General features: G+C 41.1%; 1 protein-coding gene across 6 annotated transcripts in view; it reads left to right on the top strand.

The window, feature by feature from the left end:
- The first annotated feature begins 7,798 nt into the window (after nt 1–7,798).
- CD84 (CD84 molecule) overlaps nt 7,799–19,456 on the top strand; it is a 44,937-nt gene continuing 33,279 nt past the window's right edge. For all 6 annotated transcript variants that reach the window (XR_015161257.1, XM_086393606.1, XM_086393602.1 and 3 more), the window contains exon 1: nt 7,799–7,893. Coding sequence is in view for 5 of the 6 variants with exons in the window: in XM_086393606.1 (XP_086249732.1) it covers nt 7,812–7,893 (82 nt within the window). In the remaining variant the exon portion in view is untranslated. The remainder of the gene's footprint in view (nt 7,894–19,456) is intronic.

The following is a 19,456-nucleotide window of genomic DNA, read 5'->3' as shown; positions in this document are numbered from 1 at the left end:
AAAGCTAGAATCTTTTTTCCCAAAGGAATCAGTCTTTTTTATTTTACTTCAGTGTTTTAGGACATAATAAAAAGTAAGGTTTATGGCACCCCACTCCAGTACTCTTGCCTGGAAAATCCCATGGACAGAGGAGCCTGGTAGGCTGCAGTCCATGGGGTCGCTAAGAGTTGGACACGACTGAGTGACTTCACTTTGACTTTTCACTTTCATGCATTGGAGAAGGAAATGGCAATCCACTCCAGTGTTCTTGCCTTGAGAATCCCAGGGATGGGGAAGCCTGGTGGGAGGCCGTCTATGGGGTCACACAGAGTCAGACACGACTGAAGCGACTTAGCAGCAGCAGCAGCAGCAGCAGCAGCAAACATGTTGAAATTAGTTTCAAGGCAGTAGAAATTGTCACATGGTAGAAAGAGTAATCAAATAATTGTCACTGTTCCATTATCTAGTGAATTATCCTTCCCTTTTCTTTGTTCCAGGTAATCAAGAGGAGGTACTGGAAGAAAAAGCAATACGTAAGTATATGACTGCCTTTTGAAGAAAAAGCAATAATAATAATAATACTGGGGTTGATAGTTGAGTTGCCATACAGTGTAGTGACTAATACATCCTTGACATAATCCTTTTCCTATTTGGAACCAGTCTGTTGTTCCATGTTCAGTTCTAACTGTTGCTTCCTGACCTGCATATAGATTCTCAAGAAGCAGGTCAGGTGGTCTGGTATTCCTATCTCTTGAAGAATTTCCCCCAGTTTATTGTGATCCACATAGTCAAAGGCTTTGGCATAGTCAATAAAGCAAACATAGATGTTTTTCTGGAACTCTCTTGCTTTTTTGATGATCCAGCAGATGTTGGCAATTTGATCTCGGGTTCCTCGGCCTTTCCTAAAACCACCTTGAATATCTGGAAGTTCATGGTTCACATACTGCTGAAGCCTGGCTTGGAGAATTTTGAGCATCACTTTACTAGCGTGTGCGGTAGTTTGAGCATTCTTTGGCATTGCCTTTCTTTGGGATTGGAATGAAAAGTGACCTTTTCCAGTCCTGTGGCCACTGCTGAGTTTTCCAAATTTGCTGGCATATTGAGTGCAGCACTTTCACAGCATCATCTTTCAGGATTTGAAATAGCTCAACTAGAATTCCATCACCTCCACTAGCTTTGTTCGTAGTGATGCTTTCTAAGGCCCACTTGACTTCACATTCCAGGATGTCTGGCTCTAGGTGAGTGATCATACCATCGTGATTATCTGGGTTGTGAAGATCTTTTTTGTACAGTCACCATGCTTATTTAACTTATATGCAGAGTACATCATGAGAAATGCTGGGCTGGAAGAAGCACAAGCTGGAATCAAGATTGCCAGAAGAAATATTAATAACCTCAGATATGCAGATGACACCACCCTTATGGCAGAAAGTGAAGAGGAAATGAAAAGCCTCTTGATGAAAGGAAAAGAGGAGCATGAAAAAGTTGGCTTAAAGCTCAACATTCAGAAAATGAAGATCATGGCATCCGGTCCCATCACTTCATGGGAAATAGATGGGGAAACAGTGGAAACAGTGTCAGACTTTATTTTTCTGGGCTCCAAAATCACTGCAGATGGTGACTGCAGCCATGAAATTAAAAGACGCTTACTCCTTGGAAGGAAAGTTATGACCAACCTAGATAGCATATTGAAAAGCAGAGACATTACTTTGTCAACAAAGGTTCGTCTAGTCAAGGCTATGGTTTTTCCAGTGGTCATGTATGGATGTGAGAGTTGGACTGTGAAGAAAGCTGAGCGCCGAAGAATTGATGCTTTTGAACTGTGGTGTTGGAGAAGACTCCTGAGAGTGCCTTGGACTGCAAGGAGATCCAACCAGTCCGTTCTAAAGGAGATCAGCCCTGGGATTTCTATGGAAGGAATGATGCTAAAGCTGAAACTCCAGTACTTTGGCCCCCTCATGCGAAGAGTTGACTCATTGGAAAAGACTCTGACGCTGAGAGGGATCAAGGGCAGGAGGAGAAGGGGACAACAGAGGATGACCTGGCTGGATGGCATCACTGACTCGATGGAGGTGAGTTTGAGTGAACTCTGGGAGTTGGTGATGGACAGGGAGGCCTGGCATGCTGCAATTCATGGGGTCACAAAGAGTTGGACACGACTGAGCAACTGAACTGAACTGAACTGAACTGAAAATTCTTTGTCTGTATTTTAACAAGAAGATAACAATATGCTCTTAAGATGAATGTTGTTATAGAATTTAAGAAGCCTGAAAGAAGAAAAAGTGCACTGTGAGCTGAAATCAGAAAAGGCAGGTCTGTTACTGATCCTTCACTCTTGGAATCTCATTAACTATCAGATGAAACTTGATGACTGCCAGCCATTCAACATTTCCCCCATTCTAGGCTGTTTAATTGCCCAAAACCACCACATACAGATTAGTCTGAAATGTACTTATTGTTCCTGCTGGAGGTGTTTTAAAAATCAACAAAAGCTAGTATCTTCTTTTTTCAATTTATTTATTTTTAATTGAGGAATAATTGCTTTACAGTATTATGTTGGTTTCTGCCAAACATCAATATGAATCAGCCATAGGTATAATATGTCCCTTCCTTCTTGAAATTCCCACCCACCTCCCTCCCATCCCACCCCTCTAAATTGTTACAGAGCCTTGGTTTGAGTTCCCTGAGTCATGTAGCAAATTCCCATTAGCTATCTATTTTATATATGGTAATGTCTGTTTCCATGTTATTCTATCCATATCTCCCATCCTCTCCTTCCTTCTCACCACCACCTCCGTGTTCATAAGTCTGTTCTCTGTGTCTGTGTATCCACTGCTGTCCTGCAAATAATTTCATCAGTATCATCTTTCTAGATTCCATGTATATATATGAAAGAAATGGCAACCCACTCCAGTATTCTTGCCTGGAGAATTCCGTGGACAGAGGAGTCTGGCAGGTTATAGTCCATGGAGTCACAGAGTTGAACATGACTGAGTGACTATCACTACATTTTATATATATATACATACACACATTAGTATACAATATTTGTTTTTCTCTTTCTGACTTACTTCACTCTGTATATAGGCTCTAGGTTCATCCACCTCATTAGAACTGACTGAACTGTTTCTTTTTTATGACTGAGAATTATTCATTGTATATATGTACCACAGCTTCTGTATCCATTCGTCTGTTGATGGACATCTAGGTTGCTTCCATGTCCTAGCTCTTATCAATGGTGCTGCAATGAACACTGGTGTACATGTGTCTTTTTGGTTCAGTTTTGGTTTCCTCAGGGTTTATGCTGCAATGAACACTGGTGTACATGTGTCTTTTTGGTTCAGTTTGGTTTCCTCAGGATTTATGCCTAGCAGTGAGATTGTTGGGTCATATGGTGGTTTGTTTTTAGGTTTTAAAAGAATCTCCATACTATCTTCCATAGTGGCTGTATCAATTTACATTCCTACTAACAGTGCAAGAAGATTTCCTTTTCTCCACACCCTCTCCAGCTTTTATTGTTTGTAGATTTTTTTTTGATGATGGCCATTCTGACTGGTGTGAGGTGGTATCTCATTATAGTTTTGGTTTGCATTTCTCTAATTAAGACACTAAAGAAAGACATTGAAGACAACATAAACAGATGGAGAGATATTCCATATTCCTTGGTTGGAAGACTCAATATTGTGAAAATGACTATATCATCAAATGCAATCCACAGATTCAATGCAATCCCTATCAAATTACCAGTGACATTTTCCATAGAACTAGAATTTAAAATTTCACAGTTGATATGGAACCACAAAAGGCCCCAAACATCCAAAGCAGTCTTGAGAAAGAAGAATGGAGCTGGAGGAATCAACCTACCTGACTTCAGGCTCGACTACAAAGCTGCAGTCATCAAGAAAGTATGGTACTGGCACAAAAACAGAAGTATAGACCAATGGAACAAGATAGACAGTCCAGAGATAAACCCATACACCTATGGGTACCTTATTTTTGACAAAGGGGGCAAGAATATACAACAGGACAAAGACAGTCACTTCAATAAGTGGTGCTGGAAAAACTGAACAGCTTCATGTAAGAGTGAAATTAGAACATTTCCTAACACCACAAAGATAAACTCAGAATGGATTATATATCTAAATGTAAGGCCAGAAACAATAAAACTCTTAGAGGAAAACATAGGGAGAACACTCAATGACATAAATCACAGCAAGATCCTCTATGACCCACCTCCTAGAGTGATGGAAATAAAAACAAAAATAAACAAGTGGGGCCTAATTAAACTTAAAAGCTTTTGTACAGCAAAGGAAACTATAAACAATGTGAAAAGACAACCTTCAGAATGGGAGAAAATAATGGCAAATGAAACAACTGACAAAGGGTTAATTTTCAAAATATAAAAGCACCAGCTCATACAAGTCAATACCAGAAAAACAAACAACCCAATCAAAAGTGGGGAAAAGGCCTAAACAGACATTTCTGCAAAGAAGACATACAGATAGCTAATAAACACATGAAAAGATCCTCAACAAAAGCTGCTGCTGCTAAGTCGCTTCAGGCAAGAACACTGGAGTGGGTTGCCATTTCCTTCTCCAATGCATGAAAGTGAAAAGTCAAAGCGAAGTCGCTCAGTCGTGTCCGACTCTTAGCGACCCCATGGACTGCAGCCTACTAGGGTCCTCTGTCCATGGGATTTTCCAGGTAAGAGTACTGGAGTGGGTTGCCATTGCCTTCTCTGCAACAAAAGCTAGTTCCTTCTTAATTAAAAAAAAGAAAAATACACTGCTTGTTTGACAGCTTAAGGCTGAAATACAGAGAAAAGACATTTGTCCAAGCATAAGAGGAGATAAGTCCTTGAATAAAACACCAGCACGGGCTTACCTGGTGGCAGTAAAGAATCCGCCTGCAATGCAGGAGCTGCAGGAGACGCGAGTTGGATCCCTGGGTTGGGAAGATCCCTTGGAGGCGGGCATGACAACCCATTCCGGTATTCTTGCCTGGAGAATCCCATAGACAAATGTGCCTGTCAGGCTACAGTCCATAGGGTCACAAAGAGTCAAACATGAGTGAAGCTTCTTAGCATGCACATGCAAGATACCAATACAGAAGTTCTAAACACATACATATGAGACCAAGCAAGAGTTTTAAATGCAAGAGAAGAAGGAACATTCCTTCAGGGAATAAAGAAGGAATAAAGAAGATACAAAGTTAGGTTTTTAGCAGCTCTTGGCAACTTCATAGTCTTTCTCCCTTCTCTGTACAACTAACACAAGATAGATGTGTGGTTGTGCAAATGTACTAATTACATATTTCAGGGAGATATGCTTGTTAAAACTGTGAAAGTAATATGGGCTAATTTTGTGAAAGGACATAATTTGGAAAATTTTATATTAATCAGTCTTTGGTCCGAGCTTCCCAATTCACTATATCTCAAAAAGGCACTCAACCGTTCAACACTGAATAAGTATATATGGGAAATGATGAGAAGGATTGCTCAGTGAATGACTCCAAATGCTCAGAATCCCTAGAAATGAGCTAGCTGGTTGAGGAGTCCTGTTAGTGGAAAAGGCTACATACAATCTTACTTCTCCAGGTCTCAGGGCCTATTTCCTCAGTTTCCCCAGCACTCCACTGGCTTCCCAGGTGGTGCTAATGGTAAAGAATCTGTCTGCCAATGCAGAGGACACAAAAGGGACTCGGGTTCAATTTCTGTGTCGGAAAGATCCCCTGGAGAAGGAAATGACAACCCACTCCAATATCCTTGCCTGGAAAATTCCATGGGCAGAGGAGCCTTATGGGCTCAGTCCATGGGGCCGCAAAGAGTTGGACAAAACTGAGCAACTGGACCACCACCACCACCCACCTCTCCCCAGAATAGCTGGGTCCAAGTTCAAACTGCTTGGTATCTGGTCCTAAATTTTACTCCCATTACCACTCTCCCTCACCTCCAACCCAGACAAGGCCCTTGTTATACTTCTAACAGGGACTGGGGAGGCTTCATAAAAGAATGGTCCTGAGTCATGTCTAGTTCAATCATAATTATACAAATTATATTATATATTATATACACTATATATATGCATATCAGATCAGATGAGATCACTCAGTCGTGTCCAACTCTTTGTGACCCCATGAATCGCAGCACGCCAGGCCTCCCTGTCCATCATCAACTACCGGAGTTCACTGAGACTCACGTCCATCAAGTCAGTGATGCCATCCAGCCATCTCATCCTCTGTCATCCCCTTCTCCTCCTGCCCCCAATCCTTCCCAGCATCAGAGTCTTTTCCAATGAGTCAACTCTTTGCATAAAGTGGCCAAAGTACTGGAGTTTCAGCTTTAGCATCATTCCTTCCAAAGAAACCCCAGGGCTGGTCTCCTTCAGAATGGACTGGTTGGATCTCCTTGCAGTCCAAGGGACTCTCAAGAGTCTTCTCCAACACACAGTTCAAAAGCATCAATCCTTCGGTGCTCAGCCTTCTTCACAGTCCAACTCTCACATCCATACATGACCACAGGAAAAACCATAGCCTTGACTAGACGAACCTTTGTTGACAAAGTAATGTCTCTGCTTTTCAATATGCTACCTAGGTTGGTCATAACTTTCCTTCCAAGGAGTAAGCGTCTTTTAATTTCATGGCTGCAGTTACCATCTGCAGTGATTTTGGAGCCCAGAAAAATAAAGTCTGACATTGTTTCCACTGTTTCCCCATCTATTTCCCATGAAGTGATGGGACCAGATGCCATGATCTTCGTTTTCTGAATGTTGAGCTTTAAGCCAACTTTTTACTCTCCTCTTTCACCTTCATCAAGAGGCTTTTTATTTCCTCTTCACTTTCTGCCATAAGGGTTGTGTCATCTGCATATCTGAGGTTATTGATATTTCTCCCAGCAATCTTGATTCCAGCTTGTGTTTCTTCCAGTCCAGCGTTTCTCATGATGTACTCTGCATATAAGTTAAATAAACAGGGTGACAATATACAGCCTTGATGTACTCCTTTTCCTATTTGGAACCAGTCTATACAGTAATACAATACACTACAATTTATAACAATTTTATAATTATATATAGCCATATTATATCTGATAAGATACATTATCAGATAATATCTGATATCTGATAATATCTATATTTTATATATAGCTGTATATGTTATTAAACTTATATATATATAACTATATATTATTATCAGATAATACCTGTATATCTGATATATACATTATATTATTATTACATATATGATTATAATGATCATATAGTACAAATAATTATACAGTTATATACAATTGTATAATAGAATTCTACATGATTATTATTGCATATGCTAATATTAATAATTTTGCAATATTAGTTGCTATCACTTATAAAGCTCTTACAGTGTTAACACATTCTTCCCATTGCCTGATCCCTATCACCTTTCTCCTAATTATGCTAACTTGCTCTTCAGATCTGGCTCAGCTTGGTCATCAGTTCCTTCAGGAAGCCTCCCTGACACTGTCCTAGCCTGGATTAGATGTCTCTGCTGCCCTCCTAGTTCCCCTTATTTTCTCTTTTGAAATACATATCACACTACACTGCCTGCTGATGTTGATTTCCGTAACAAGAATATGAGCTCCATGAAAGGAGAGAGATCAAATCGCTTTGTGGCTCTTTATACTGCCTGTGCCAACATAGTGTCTGGCACATAGTAGGCATTCAATAAATATTTATTGCTAAGCACTTTATACAACAGAAAAAAGAACTAGTCAGTCCATCATGAGTTAACTCAACTTCCTTTCCTTTGTGGCTATAAAAAGGCAACAGAAGTGAAACTGATTCTCCACTGAAAGAATGCCATGCTGTGTGCAGAAGTTTATAGTGAAAAAGATGGCTTATCACCACCTATGGATCTTGCTCTTTTGCCTACAAACCTGTGAGTTCTGACCCTTGCTGATATCCTCCTAATTTTCTATTAAGTTTTGGAAACTGCCCTTAAGGAGGCTATTGAAATGTCCTTTTGGCCTGCTTTAATAGAAACACCCTGGGTCTCAAAAGGGATCCTCCTGACTGGGAAGAGACTTAAGATCCAAACCTATCTGGTTTTCAGCTTTATAGTTTATATATCTGAATTTTATCTGTACTCAGCCTCTAAACATCTGAGAAAAACTCTTCTGCTCAGAAGCATCAGCTCATGGTAGACCTGCCCAGAAAACCAACAAAGGAATAGATAGTCCAAAACTTTGAAAAACTTAGAAGCAATTTTTTGGGGCTTTAGAATGTGTTATATAAATTTTAACAGAGATATGACTTAATTATTTCTTGCTCCAGCAGATTAGAGTGACGCATGACTATAATTATCATTATAAAAACTTCATCTCTTTAAGTTCCCTTTATTTTCAAAGCACATTCAAAGCTATTACTCTGCTTCTGTCCTCCAAAAACTCTAAAATTAATGGAGAAGAGAGTATTATCCACGTTTTATAAACAAATTAGTTCTCAAAAAAGAAATGGAGAAGTTGAACTAAAAATCCTGTTTTTGTTACGTAAGGCTTAACAGTAAAGTATAATGGTCACATGAATATTGCTTGTTGTTAGTACAAAGGACACTATGTAACATTAACATAGCTTTGGGAGTGTTTTGTCATTGCATATATTATCTCACTGAATCTGAACAATTGCCTTGTTTATGTAAAAAGTATCATTTCTAAAAATACTTGTAGTGTCTCTTATCAGCTTTGGAATGCACTAGCAAATTCCTGGCATGAGTTAGAACACAGAGAATCTAGTGGGTTAGGATTTCTAGAAAAGGTACAATTGGTGCACTGTGGTATCTCTGATTCCCCTGACCGCTTAAAGCTATGGCTCCTTCATGTGAGCTTCCTTGAGATTGTATCCACTGGGCAGGTCAAATTTTTAGAGCCTGTGCTAGTCACCCTAACAGACAAGTAGAAAATGCAAGTAGATGGGGGAAAATATTGGATAGAACCTAAGTGGAAATCTAGGGATGTCCCCAGTCTTTCAAAGAAGGGCTGGACAGGGAAGCATTTGATACCACTTAACTAGCAAAGCATTCACGATTTTTATGTACATACTCTTATGTGATACATACTAAGATCATTGAAATAAGCAAGATAGATGTTCTTAATTTCATTATGCAAAAAAAAAAAAGTAGAATCTAAGACTTGAGTTAAACAATTCACCTAAAATTTCACAGCCTGAAATTGGTAGAGCTGAAAATGAACATTTGTTGTGTTAATCCCAGGGCTATAGTTCTTTCTGCTCCACATTTTTCTGACCTTTCACTCACAGTTTTCAAGTCCCTGATGCTCTTCAAAGGGCTACTGTACACTACATGAGAGGCAGCTCTAAGATACACTTGCCTCATCTACTAAAATGGAAATCAAAGTTATTGAATCAGCTAGCAATGAATCATTCATCCATTAGCTTTAGAACTTTGGGAAAGTTATATAAAATCCACCTGTTGTCAGAAAGGGGAATATTTCCCTCTTCTGCCTCTTGAGTTCTGTGGCTGGACTAATAATAAAACTGACGTAACAACAAAATTTTGTAAAGCAATTATCCTTCAATTAAAAAATAAATTTAAAAAAATGATATGGGATAGACTGCAGGAGAAAATAAACATTTTTTTTTCAACTTTTTATTTTATATTGGCGTATAGGTGATTAGGGGCTTCCCTGGAGGCTCGGTGGTAAAAGAGTCAGCCTGACAATGCAGGCGTCACCAGAGACACTGTTTCGATCCCTGAATGGGAAGATCCCCTGGAGTAGGAAATGACAACCCTTTCTTGCCTGGAAAATTCTGTGGACAGAGGAGCCTGGCAGGCTGCAGTCCAGGGGGTTGCAAAGAGTCAGACATGACTGAGCATGTGTGCACGCATGCACACACGCGCACACACACACACAGAGCCAATTAACAATGTTGTGATAGTTTCAGGTGAACAGCAAAGGGACCCAGCCACATGTATACATGTATCCATTCTTCCCCAAACCCCCTTCCCATCCAGGCTGCCCCATAACATCCCTGGGCTATACAGTAGGTCTTCGTTGGCTATCCATTTTAAATACAGCAGTGTGTACATGTCCATCCAAAACTCCCTAACTATCCTGTCCCCTCCATCCTTCTCTCCTGGCAGCCATAAGTTCATTCTCTAAGTTTGTGAGACTGAGTAACAAATTTTAATTTTTGCACACAGAGGTCTCATAGAAATGGAAACTAAGAAGTGGCCAAAACAAACAGCTTTTACTTTTTAGACAAAGAAACAATAAATTTGTGAAGAATCAACAGGACAAAGAAACTCAGGCTTTTGGTGATCAGTTAGTGAAGAGTGTAAACAGACTTGGGGCTTGAAGTGGTAGATTAAAATAACAAGATTTGTTTATATAAGCTTCTTGCCCCCAGATTCCCTGTCTTTGTTGATAAGGATGTCCTTATACCTCCAGATGCTGTGAGGTTTATTTTCTGCTTTCAGGGGGATAGAGAAGAATCAGAGTTTTTCTCTTGCACTGGCTTCTTCTCAATCAACTTTTATTCAAAATAATCAATATGGAAAGTCTCCTGGTGGCCAAGTGGTTATGATTCTGGGCTTTCACTGCTGTGGCCTAGGTTCAATCTCTGGTCTGAGAACAGATTCCCACAAATGATGCTGACAAAAAAAAAAAAGAAAAAAATCATATGTCATAGTGGCATATTTGGGGGCAATCCATCCTGGGCTGGGTTGGGTTCAGCCAACCCAACACTGTTATTTAGACTTCAAAATGGGAGAACTCTTAGTACAATAAGATTTTTGAGAATCAAAGTGATAACCCAGGTATGACAGTTGGCACAGTATTTGAATATAGTAGGTGCTTACCAAATACTAGCTAATGCTGTTGTTTTTCACACCTGCTTTTCATATGGTATTAGGAAAGAGCCAGGGCTTTCTTACACAGAGATCTTGGCCAAGATTCCTCTGTTTAGGATGATCCAAGGAACATGAGCCGGTGAAAAGATGGTATGAATTTGAACTTAGGTGTGGGCTTTTGAAGTTCCCAAAGAGAAAACCAGGGATGAAATATTCCCTTTGTCAAGGACCCATTAATGAGAGGTGGGAGTTTGTTTTTATAGCAGAAAAACCAGCAGTACTTTCATGTACCATTTGGCTTTGTTGAATGGATATGTTTGCCTCTTAAAGATTATTCTACCAACATTTCCTGAGTGCAAAAGTGTACCCCATATCTCTCTTGCTGCTATTCCTGACAAAGATGGTCCCTGATATTTAGCATTGAGCTTAGATGTCAACACTGACTGTACTTACTTCCCTGGAATGAATTCTGAACAATTTAAGCAGCTGAGATGCAATGGGAAAAGGGAATTAAAAAATCCCCTTTTCCGCTGGAAAGCACTGAAATAAGAGGAGTCTGAGTGTGCAAGCTCATGACCATTCCATGTTGGAAAAGTTTTCTTGAAGAGCCAAGACTCACAGTCTTATGTTTGTGATCTCAGCTTCCTCATCATGACCTGTGAATACTGTGACTCTGACTGTCCTTCCAAGTATTCTACTAGCCGCCAACCATTTGGGATAAAAAACAAGAGCCCACTGCTTTTGCTCCATACTCACTTCCTTCTACATATTCTCTCTCACACTCCTTTAATTCTTCCTTTTCTCCATACCTTTCTTGTTTCTCTTTCTTCAATCCCTCCCCTTGCCGCCTTCTCCTCTCTTATCAACGATAGTAATAATTAACCACTTATGGATCAGTCACTACATATCTGTCATTACTCTAAGTAGTCTGCATATGTTATTTTGTCTAATCCTCATAACACCCTTTGAGATGGGTACTATTAATATTACAGAAGAAAACAGAGGTCATTTAGCCAAAAAGTGGAGGAAGTAGGATTTGAACTCCTGTCTACAGACTTAACCACTGAGTCAGTGATGCCTTCACCACTTTGATGCTGAAATAGAATAGTATATTATCTCTGAGGCTGATGGTTATCACACTTTGGGATTTATCATGAGTGGTGATTATTCAATAGAGACTGGGCCTATCTGTACCCACCTACAGAGGAGGTTGGAGGCTGGTGGGCAGGCCTTTGCCAGTAACAGAAGTTTAGGCAGGCCAGCAAGGTAGAATATCCAAAGAAATAACCATCTCGAGACGTGGATCAAGTACCATTCACATGAGCATGGTTATAGAATGATTTGAATTTGCTTTTTCAAAACAAGCAAAGATCCAGTGTCAACAAGATCTCGATGTTCTGCTGAATGTAGAGCACAGTCATGAGGCACTCCAGCAGCTGACACAAGAAGTAGGGGAGAGAGTTGGAGATAAGATTTCACGCCTGGAGAAGAGTCCTGGCAAGTGTCAATTTGCCATTAGTTCAAAGTCCTATTAGAGAGGGGCCTTCAGCTTCCCTCATAGCTTAGTTTGTAAAGATTCCACCTGCAATGCAGGAGACCCCAGTTTGAGTCCTGGATCAGGAAGCTCCACTGGAGAAGGGATAGGCTACCCACTCCAGTATTCTTGGGCTTCCCTGGTGGCTCAGCTGGTAAAGAATCCATCTGCAATGTGGGAGACCTGGGTTTGATCCCTGGGTTGAGAAGACCCCCTGGAGAAGGGAAAGGCTACCCACTCCAGTATTCTGGCCTGGAGAATTCCATGGACAGTATAGTTCACGGGGTTGCAAAGAGTCGGACACAACTGAGTGACTTTCACTTTCAAGATAAAGACAAAGCCTCTGTTGTAGAAAGAGATTTGAGCAGACTATTGCCATAGACCTTCCAGAAGGGCTTAAAAACAAAAGCCCAATCACAGAAATGGAAGAATATGTTATGTATGGAGAAAAGTAGATATCAGGACATTAGCTTTAAATTCCAGTCTCCAAGAGATGCTTGAGGCTGCATCCTTGTAACAACGTGAGACTCCAGTAGAGGGGGTAGTGACCCCCTCATCAACCCAATATGCCAGAGCAGCCCTGGAGATCAGTGTGTGACCCCAGAGCAGCCAGAGTGCTTCCACAACAGGAGCCCAAAGGTCAATGCCAGGTCACTTGGGCTACTCGAATAATTCCCAAATCAGACTTTTGTTCTCTTGAACTTAAGAGAAGGATGAATCTGTAAGTTTGGGGGTAACTAGACTCAGCTATGTGGAAGTTAGAAAAGAAAGAGGTCTGAGCAGTCAGTTGGGTGACTGATGTTAGTGGAGGTACATACCCACTACACCTTTTCCTTCACTATACTCCATTTTTTATTATATGCTTAGAGTGCTGTTGTTATCGTTCAGTCACTAAGTTGTGTCTGACTCTGTGATCCCAAGGACTGCCGCACACCAGGCTTCCCTGTCCTTCACTGTCTCCCAGAGTTTGCTCAGATTCATGTCCATAGAGTGCTGAGTAATGATAAAATGATGAGTGACAGGATCTCATCTTTGAGAATCTATGTGCGTGTGTGTGTGTGTATTTATTTTGCAGAAGAGGATTCATGTCACCCTAAATCTCAATAAAGATTATATAAAGTAAAGAAAAAAACAAGCCAGCAGAAAATAGTATACTATTGGAAGGACTGACGTTGAAGCTGAAACTCCAATACTTTGGCCACCTGATGCAAAGAGCTAACTCATTGGAAAAGACCATGATGCTGGGAAGGATTGAGGGCAGGAGGAGAAGGGGACAACAGAGAATGAGGTGGTTGGATGGCATCATCGACTAGATGGACATGGGTTTGGGTGGACTCCAGGAGTTGGTGATGGACAGGGAGGCCTGGCGTGCTGCAGTTCATGGGATCCCAAAGAGTCAGACATGACTGAGAGACTGAACTGAACTGAACTGTATGGAGGTGGTAGGTTCCTTGTTTTAAAACCCTCATAAGCAAGGAATTTCCATTTTCATGGAGAAAGACACAAAGCTCCTTGTAGCTAACCCTTTGCTTCCTCTTTGTCCTTCTTTCCCTGCACTCAGAATAACCAGTTACAACCATCTCTCTTCTGGGTGCTGCTGCCTCTGGTAACTCTTTTCCAGACCTGCCATACTCAGGGAAGCAGTGGATGGGAGGAGACAAGGCAAAAGTTAGCTATGACTGAAGAAATATCAAGAAATGCTGATTTGAAGGGTCCTAAAGAAGCAAGGGGGGTTGGGTAGCTATTAAGCAACAATACACCCTTCCTTATTTCCACTCATATGAAAACCTTCATGCTGGCCTTTTGTAACATCTCCATAATACTCCAGTTCTCCTTTTTTCCATAAGAGTTGTCTGGGGGTATTATTTTAATCTCTGCAACAATGTTTTCTTATTTTACATAACAAGCACTTATGGTGCCTAGTATATGCCAAGTACTTTTCTAATAGGTTTACAAATAATAACTCATTTAATATAACACTTCTATGAAGTGCTCCTGTTAGTCTATTTAGAAGCTGATAAAACCAAGGCACAGAGAGGTTAACTTTCCCAAGGCCTCATGGCTAGAACCTGGCAGGAGCAGGATTCAAGCTCAGGCAGTCTGGCTTTTCATTACTAAGTCATAGTGTCTGACACAGGGGCAGAAAGAGGGTGCCCCTCAGGGCAACTCTCCCTTTGGGGTCTCTAGTTTCTTCTCTATTGCTGTATATACCTGAGAGCGGTGTTATGTCATCTAATTTTCATACTTCCTCAAAAGTAGTAGAGAAATTTTATTTCATTTACCAATAGAATCCTGTGGTTTAGCAGGTAATTGGCTTAGTCATGGTCATTTAGCTAATTGGCAATAGAACCTTGGCTCAGTCTTGTTTATTGATCTTTTACTCACCATGCTATGATTCCCTAGCCTGTGGACATATGCAAATTTTTGTTAACAATATGAGAATATTGGAGTGGAAAGAATTTACTGTTAGCCAACTGCTCTTTCTTATTAATCAGTTTATACTCTGAACCTTCCTTACCAAGAGCCAGAGACATGTAGAGTTATTTCTTGTCCTCACTGTTTCTCTTACTCTAAGTTTTCTATCTTGCTTTTTATTGCTAGAAAAAGGGAAAGTGAGTCAGTTGCCAAAAAAGTATTTATTCTTTTAACAAATATTTAATAATCATCCACTAATTGTAAGGGAAGTACTAGTGACCAAAACAGAAAAAGACTGCATGGCCATTATATTCTCATGGGGGTGAAAGGTGGGGAAGACAATAAGTAAATATGCACATGCAATGCTTTAGTAGTCATAACTGCTGTGAAGAAAAATAAATAAGGCAAGGCAATAGAGAGTGATGGGAAAGAGACGGCTACTTAAACATGGTGAGGCTTTCTCTGAAGATATGACATTGGAACAGAGTTTCACAGTGAAGGAGTGCTGGAAAGGGTGTTGTAAAAAAAGGACTGCTACTGCTGCTAAGTCACTTCAGTCGTGTCCGACTCTGTGCGATCCCATAGACGGCAGCCCACCAGGATCTCCGGTCCCTGGGATTCTCCAGGCAAGAACACTGGAGTGGGTTGCCATTTCCTTCTCCAATGCATGAAAGTGAAAAGTGAAAATGAAGTCGCTCAGTCGTGTCCGACTCTTAGCAACCCCATGGACTGCAGCCTACCAGGCAGCAAGTATTTAATAGAAAAGGTTCTAAGGTGTTCTTAGCCAGTTTGAAGAATGAGAAAGTCAGTGTGGTTAGAGTGTGCAGTGGAGAGAAGGATATGAGATCAGGTGGGAGGAGATAGGATCTAAGAGACTAGGGAGGAGTCCCTTGAAACCCCAAATGTACACTGTCTTTGTTTTTAATAGACTCTCTTACTCCTTGGATGGAAAGTTATGACCAACCTAGATAGCATATTGAAAAGCAGAGATATTACTTTGCCAACAAAGTTCTGTCTAGTCAAGGCTATGGTTTTTCCAATGGTCATGTATGGATGTGAGAGTTGGACTGTGAAGAAAGCTGAGCGCCAAAGAATTGATGCTTTTGAACTGTGGTGTTGGAGAAGACTCTTGAGAGTCCCTTGGACTGCAAGGAGATCCAACCAGTCCATCCTAAAGGAGATCAGTCCTGGGTGTTCATTGGAAGGACTGATGCTGAAGCTGAAACTCCAATACTTTGGCCACCTCATGTGAAGAGTTGACTCATTGGAAAAGACCCTGATGCTGGGAGGGATTGGGGGCAGGAGGAGAAGGGGACAACAGAGGATGAGATGGCTGGATGGCATCACCGACTTGATGGATATGAGTTTGGGTGAACTCTGGGAGTTGGTGATGAACAGGGAGGCCTGGCATGCTGTGATTCATGGGGTTGCAAAGAGTCAGACATGACTGAGGGACTGAACTGAACTGAACTGAAGGAGAACTATGAAGTTTAGGTCTAAATGCCCTCTCTGTTGCCATCAGTAATTGTTATTTTGTAATCTCTTTGGGTTTTACCCAACTTCTAGTAAATTTACTTCTCAGTAAATTTCCCTTACTCAGGTCTGAAGAATTTCCCTCTGGCCAGTTAACCTCCTCCTACCCCATCAATATTTCTAACCCAGATAAAGTTTCTAAGTCTTTATTTTTTCCAAACACATTTCTTATTCTCATATTCTCTATTTCCTTCTTTCAATCAGTGGTTTTGGGCAGCTACTTTATCATGAAATGTATATTTGTAAAGTTCACCCATTCACATGGGTTCATCCAGGGAAACAGGAGTTATCATCTAAAACACAAAAGATATATAAGGCTGAGAAAGATGTCCAGCTTCCCTTCCAGGAGGGGAAACCCAGCTCCAGTGAATAGACTGTCCATGGTGTTCTCTGTTCAAGCTGGGGTCATCCTGACCCTCCGGTTACCTCTTCACCATAGCTATCTAGAGGTCATGGGGAACCAATTTTTCCATCCAAGCCCACATCACGGAGTTCAAGCCTTTTCTTGCCTTTGCTTCTCTTCTAGAAGTATTGCCTTTCTCCCACCCTATCCTGCTGTGGTCTGGCTATGAGAATCAGGAAATCACACTCATTCAGTTCAGTCATTCAGTCACGTCTGACTCTTTGCAACCCAATGGACTGCAGCATGCCAGGCTTCCCTGTCCATCACCAACTCCTGGAGTTTGTTCAGACTTATGTCCATCAAGTCAGTGATGCCATCCAACCATCTTATCTTCTGTTGTCCCCTTCTCCTCCTGCCTTCACAATCTTTCCCAGCATCAGAGTCTTTTCCAAAGAGTCAGTTTGCATCAGGTGGCCAAAGTATTGGAGTTTCAGCTTCAGCATCAGTCCTTCCAATGAATATTCAGGACTGATTTCCTTTAGGACTGATGGGTTGGATTCCCTTGCAGTCCAAGGGACTCTCAAGAGTCTTCTCCAGCACCGCAGTTCAAAAGCATCAATTCTTTGGTGCTCAGCTTTCTTTATAGTCCAGCTCTCACATCACGTACATAGCTTTGACTTACATGGACCTTAGTTGGCAAAGTAATGTCTCTGTTTTTTAATATGCTGTCTAGGTTGGTCATAGCTTTTCTTCCAAGGAGCAAGCATCTTTTAATTTTACGGCTGCAGTCACCATCTGCAGTGATTTTGGAGCCCAAGAAAATATAGTATCTCACTGTTTCCATTGTTTCCCCATCTATTTGCCATGAAGTGATGGGACCAGATGCAATGATCTTAGTTTTTTGAATGTAGAGTGTTAAGCCACATTTTTCACTCTCCTCTTTCACTTTCATCAAAAGGCTCTTTAGTTCTTTGCTTTCTTCACACTCATTATGAGATATTATAAATACGAGTCATCTCTTTTTCACTGGGCCCCAAGCCTGTTCACGAGTCCCTTCATCCCCTCAGTCAAACTGTTAACTTCCTGGCGGTGTTCCCTAGAGCAGCATTTCCTCAAAAATTTTACATTCATCAAAATAATGATAGCAACTATCATTTTTATGTGCCAGGAATTTGTGCTTAGTGTTCTTTCTTCATAATTGCATTTAATAATTACCTATATTTTAAAGGTAAGGAACCTAAGAATCAGAGAATTTCAATAGTTTCCCACCAAATAACATATCTAGGCTCAAATATCCCTAGATTCAAGACCTGTGCCCCTAACTTTACACTTCTTAAGTAGTCCCTCTCCTGCCTCCTCTTGCTTCCCACATTACTGAAGATATGAAGGCCATCAAGCATGACTCAGTTCAGTTCAGTCGCTCAGTCGTGTCCGACTCTTTGCGACCCCATGAATCGCAGCACGCCAGGCCTCCCTATCCATCACCATCTCCCGGAGTTCACTCAAATTCACGTCCATCAAGTCGGTAATGCCATCCAGCCATCTCATCCTCTGTTGTCCCCTTCTCCTCCTGCCCTCAATCCCTCCCAGCATCAGAGTCTTTTCCAATGAGTCAACTCTTCGCATGAGGTGGCCAAAGTACTGGAGTTTCAGCTTTAGCATGAGTCCTTCCAAAGAACACCCAGGACTGATCTCCTTTAGAATGGACTGGTTGGATGTCCTTGCAGTCCCAGGTGACTAGTTAGCATTTTATCTTCTCTGTTCCAAAATGTCCACTACATATTAAGCAACACCTATGTGTCCTCCCAACAATGTCATGAGGTAGGTATTACTATATCCTATCTTGTAGCTAAGTAAGATAAGGGCCTCAGTAACTATCAGGAATTGAACACAGGCCCATTGGACTCAAACTGTGCGCTTCTTCCATCTTGCCAAGCAAACTTTCTCCTATCCTCACTCCCAACAAGACCTCAAAATATCAATATCCTTTCACACATCCTTTCCTTTTTTCCTTCCACTTCAGATGAAGGCATGACCCTCCTCTGACTGAAAACATATACCTTTCTCTGCACACCATTTCCCTTCCATTTTTTGTTCCACACAAGTCTTAGTGGCCTGTGTATACTTCACTGTGCTTGGTGCTTGGGATTTTAAGACAAGATCCCAGGATTCAAGTGGCTCAGTGTCCAGAAACAGACATGTGGGCTCATGACTACCACCCAGAGTGGCAAGTCCTATGAGAGAGAAACAAAGAACTCCATGCGTAGGGACATCCATCCCAGATCAGGGACATCTCTATTTTCTTTTTCTCCATACCACACTTCCCCCTTCAGTATCATCTATTTTAAAATAAAATAAAATAAATTGGTTTTGTTTGGCTCTCTAGCTAGCTATTTGTTATATTTTATAACCTTTCTTTCACTATGAAGCTTCTCCACTTCTTTACCACTTTTTCTATCCTCAATCCACTACACTCTGGCCTTCATTTGAATCATCCTAACTTGAACTACATTCTCAAAGGCCATCAGTAACCTCCTAATGGACAAATCTAGGGGTCATTTTCAGCCTTTAACTCACTTGAAGACTCTGGATCACTAGACGTCAGTGACAGTTACCTTCTTGAGATTCTTTCTCCTCCTGGGTTTCATGATTTTGTCTGCTATTGGTGCCTCTCTTGCCACTGTATTGCTTGATCTATTCAGTTTCTTTTGATAATGCCTCTTCTGTAACTGTAAGCACTTATCACAAGGTTCAGCCTTGGACTTCAGCCTACTCTTCCTGAGTGACCCTCTCCTTCAATCACCTCCTCT

This window comes from Bos grunniens, chromosome 3 (assembly GCF_055505025.1).
Source record: "Bos grunniens cultivar Pamir isolate PY7600 chromosome 3, Bosgru_T2T1.0, whole genome shotgun sequence".
In the NCBI taxonomy this organism is placed as follows: domain Eukaryota; kingdom Metazoa; phylum Chordata; class Mammalia; order Artiodactyla; family Bovidae; genus Bos; species Bos grunniens.
Note: the sequence above shows the minus strand (reverse complement) of the source record. Positions and strands in the feature narration are given on the sequence as shown.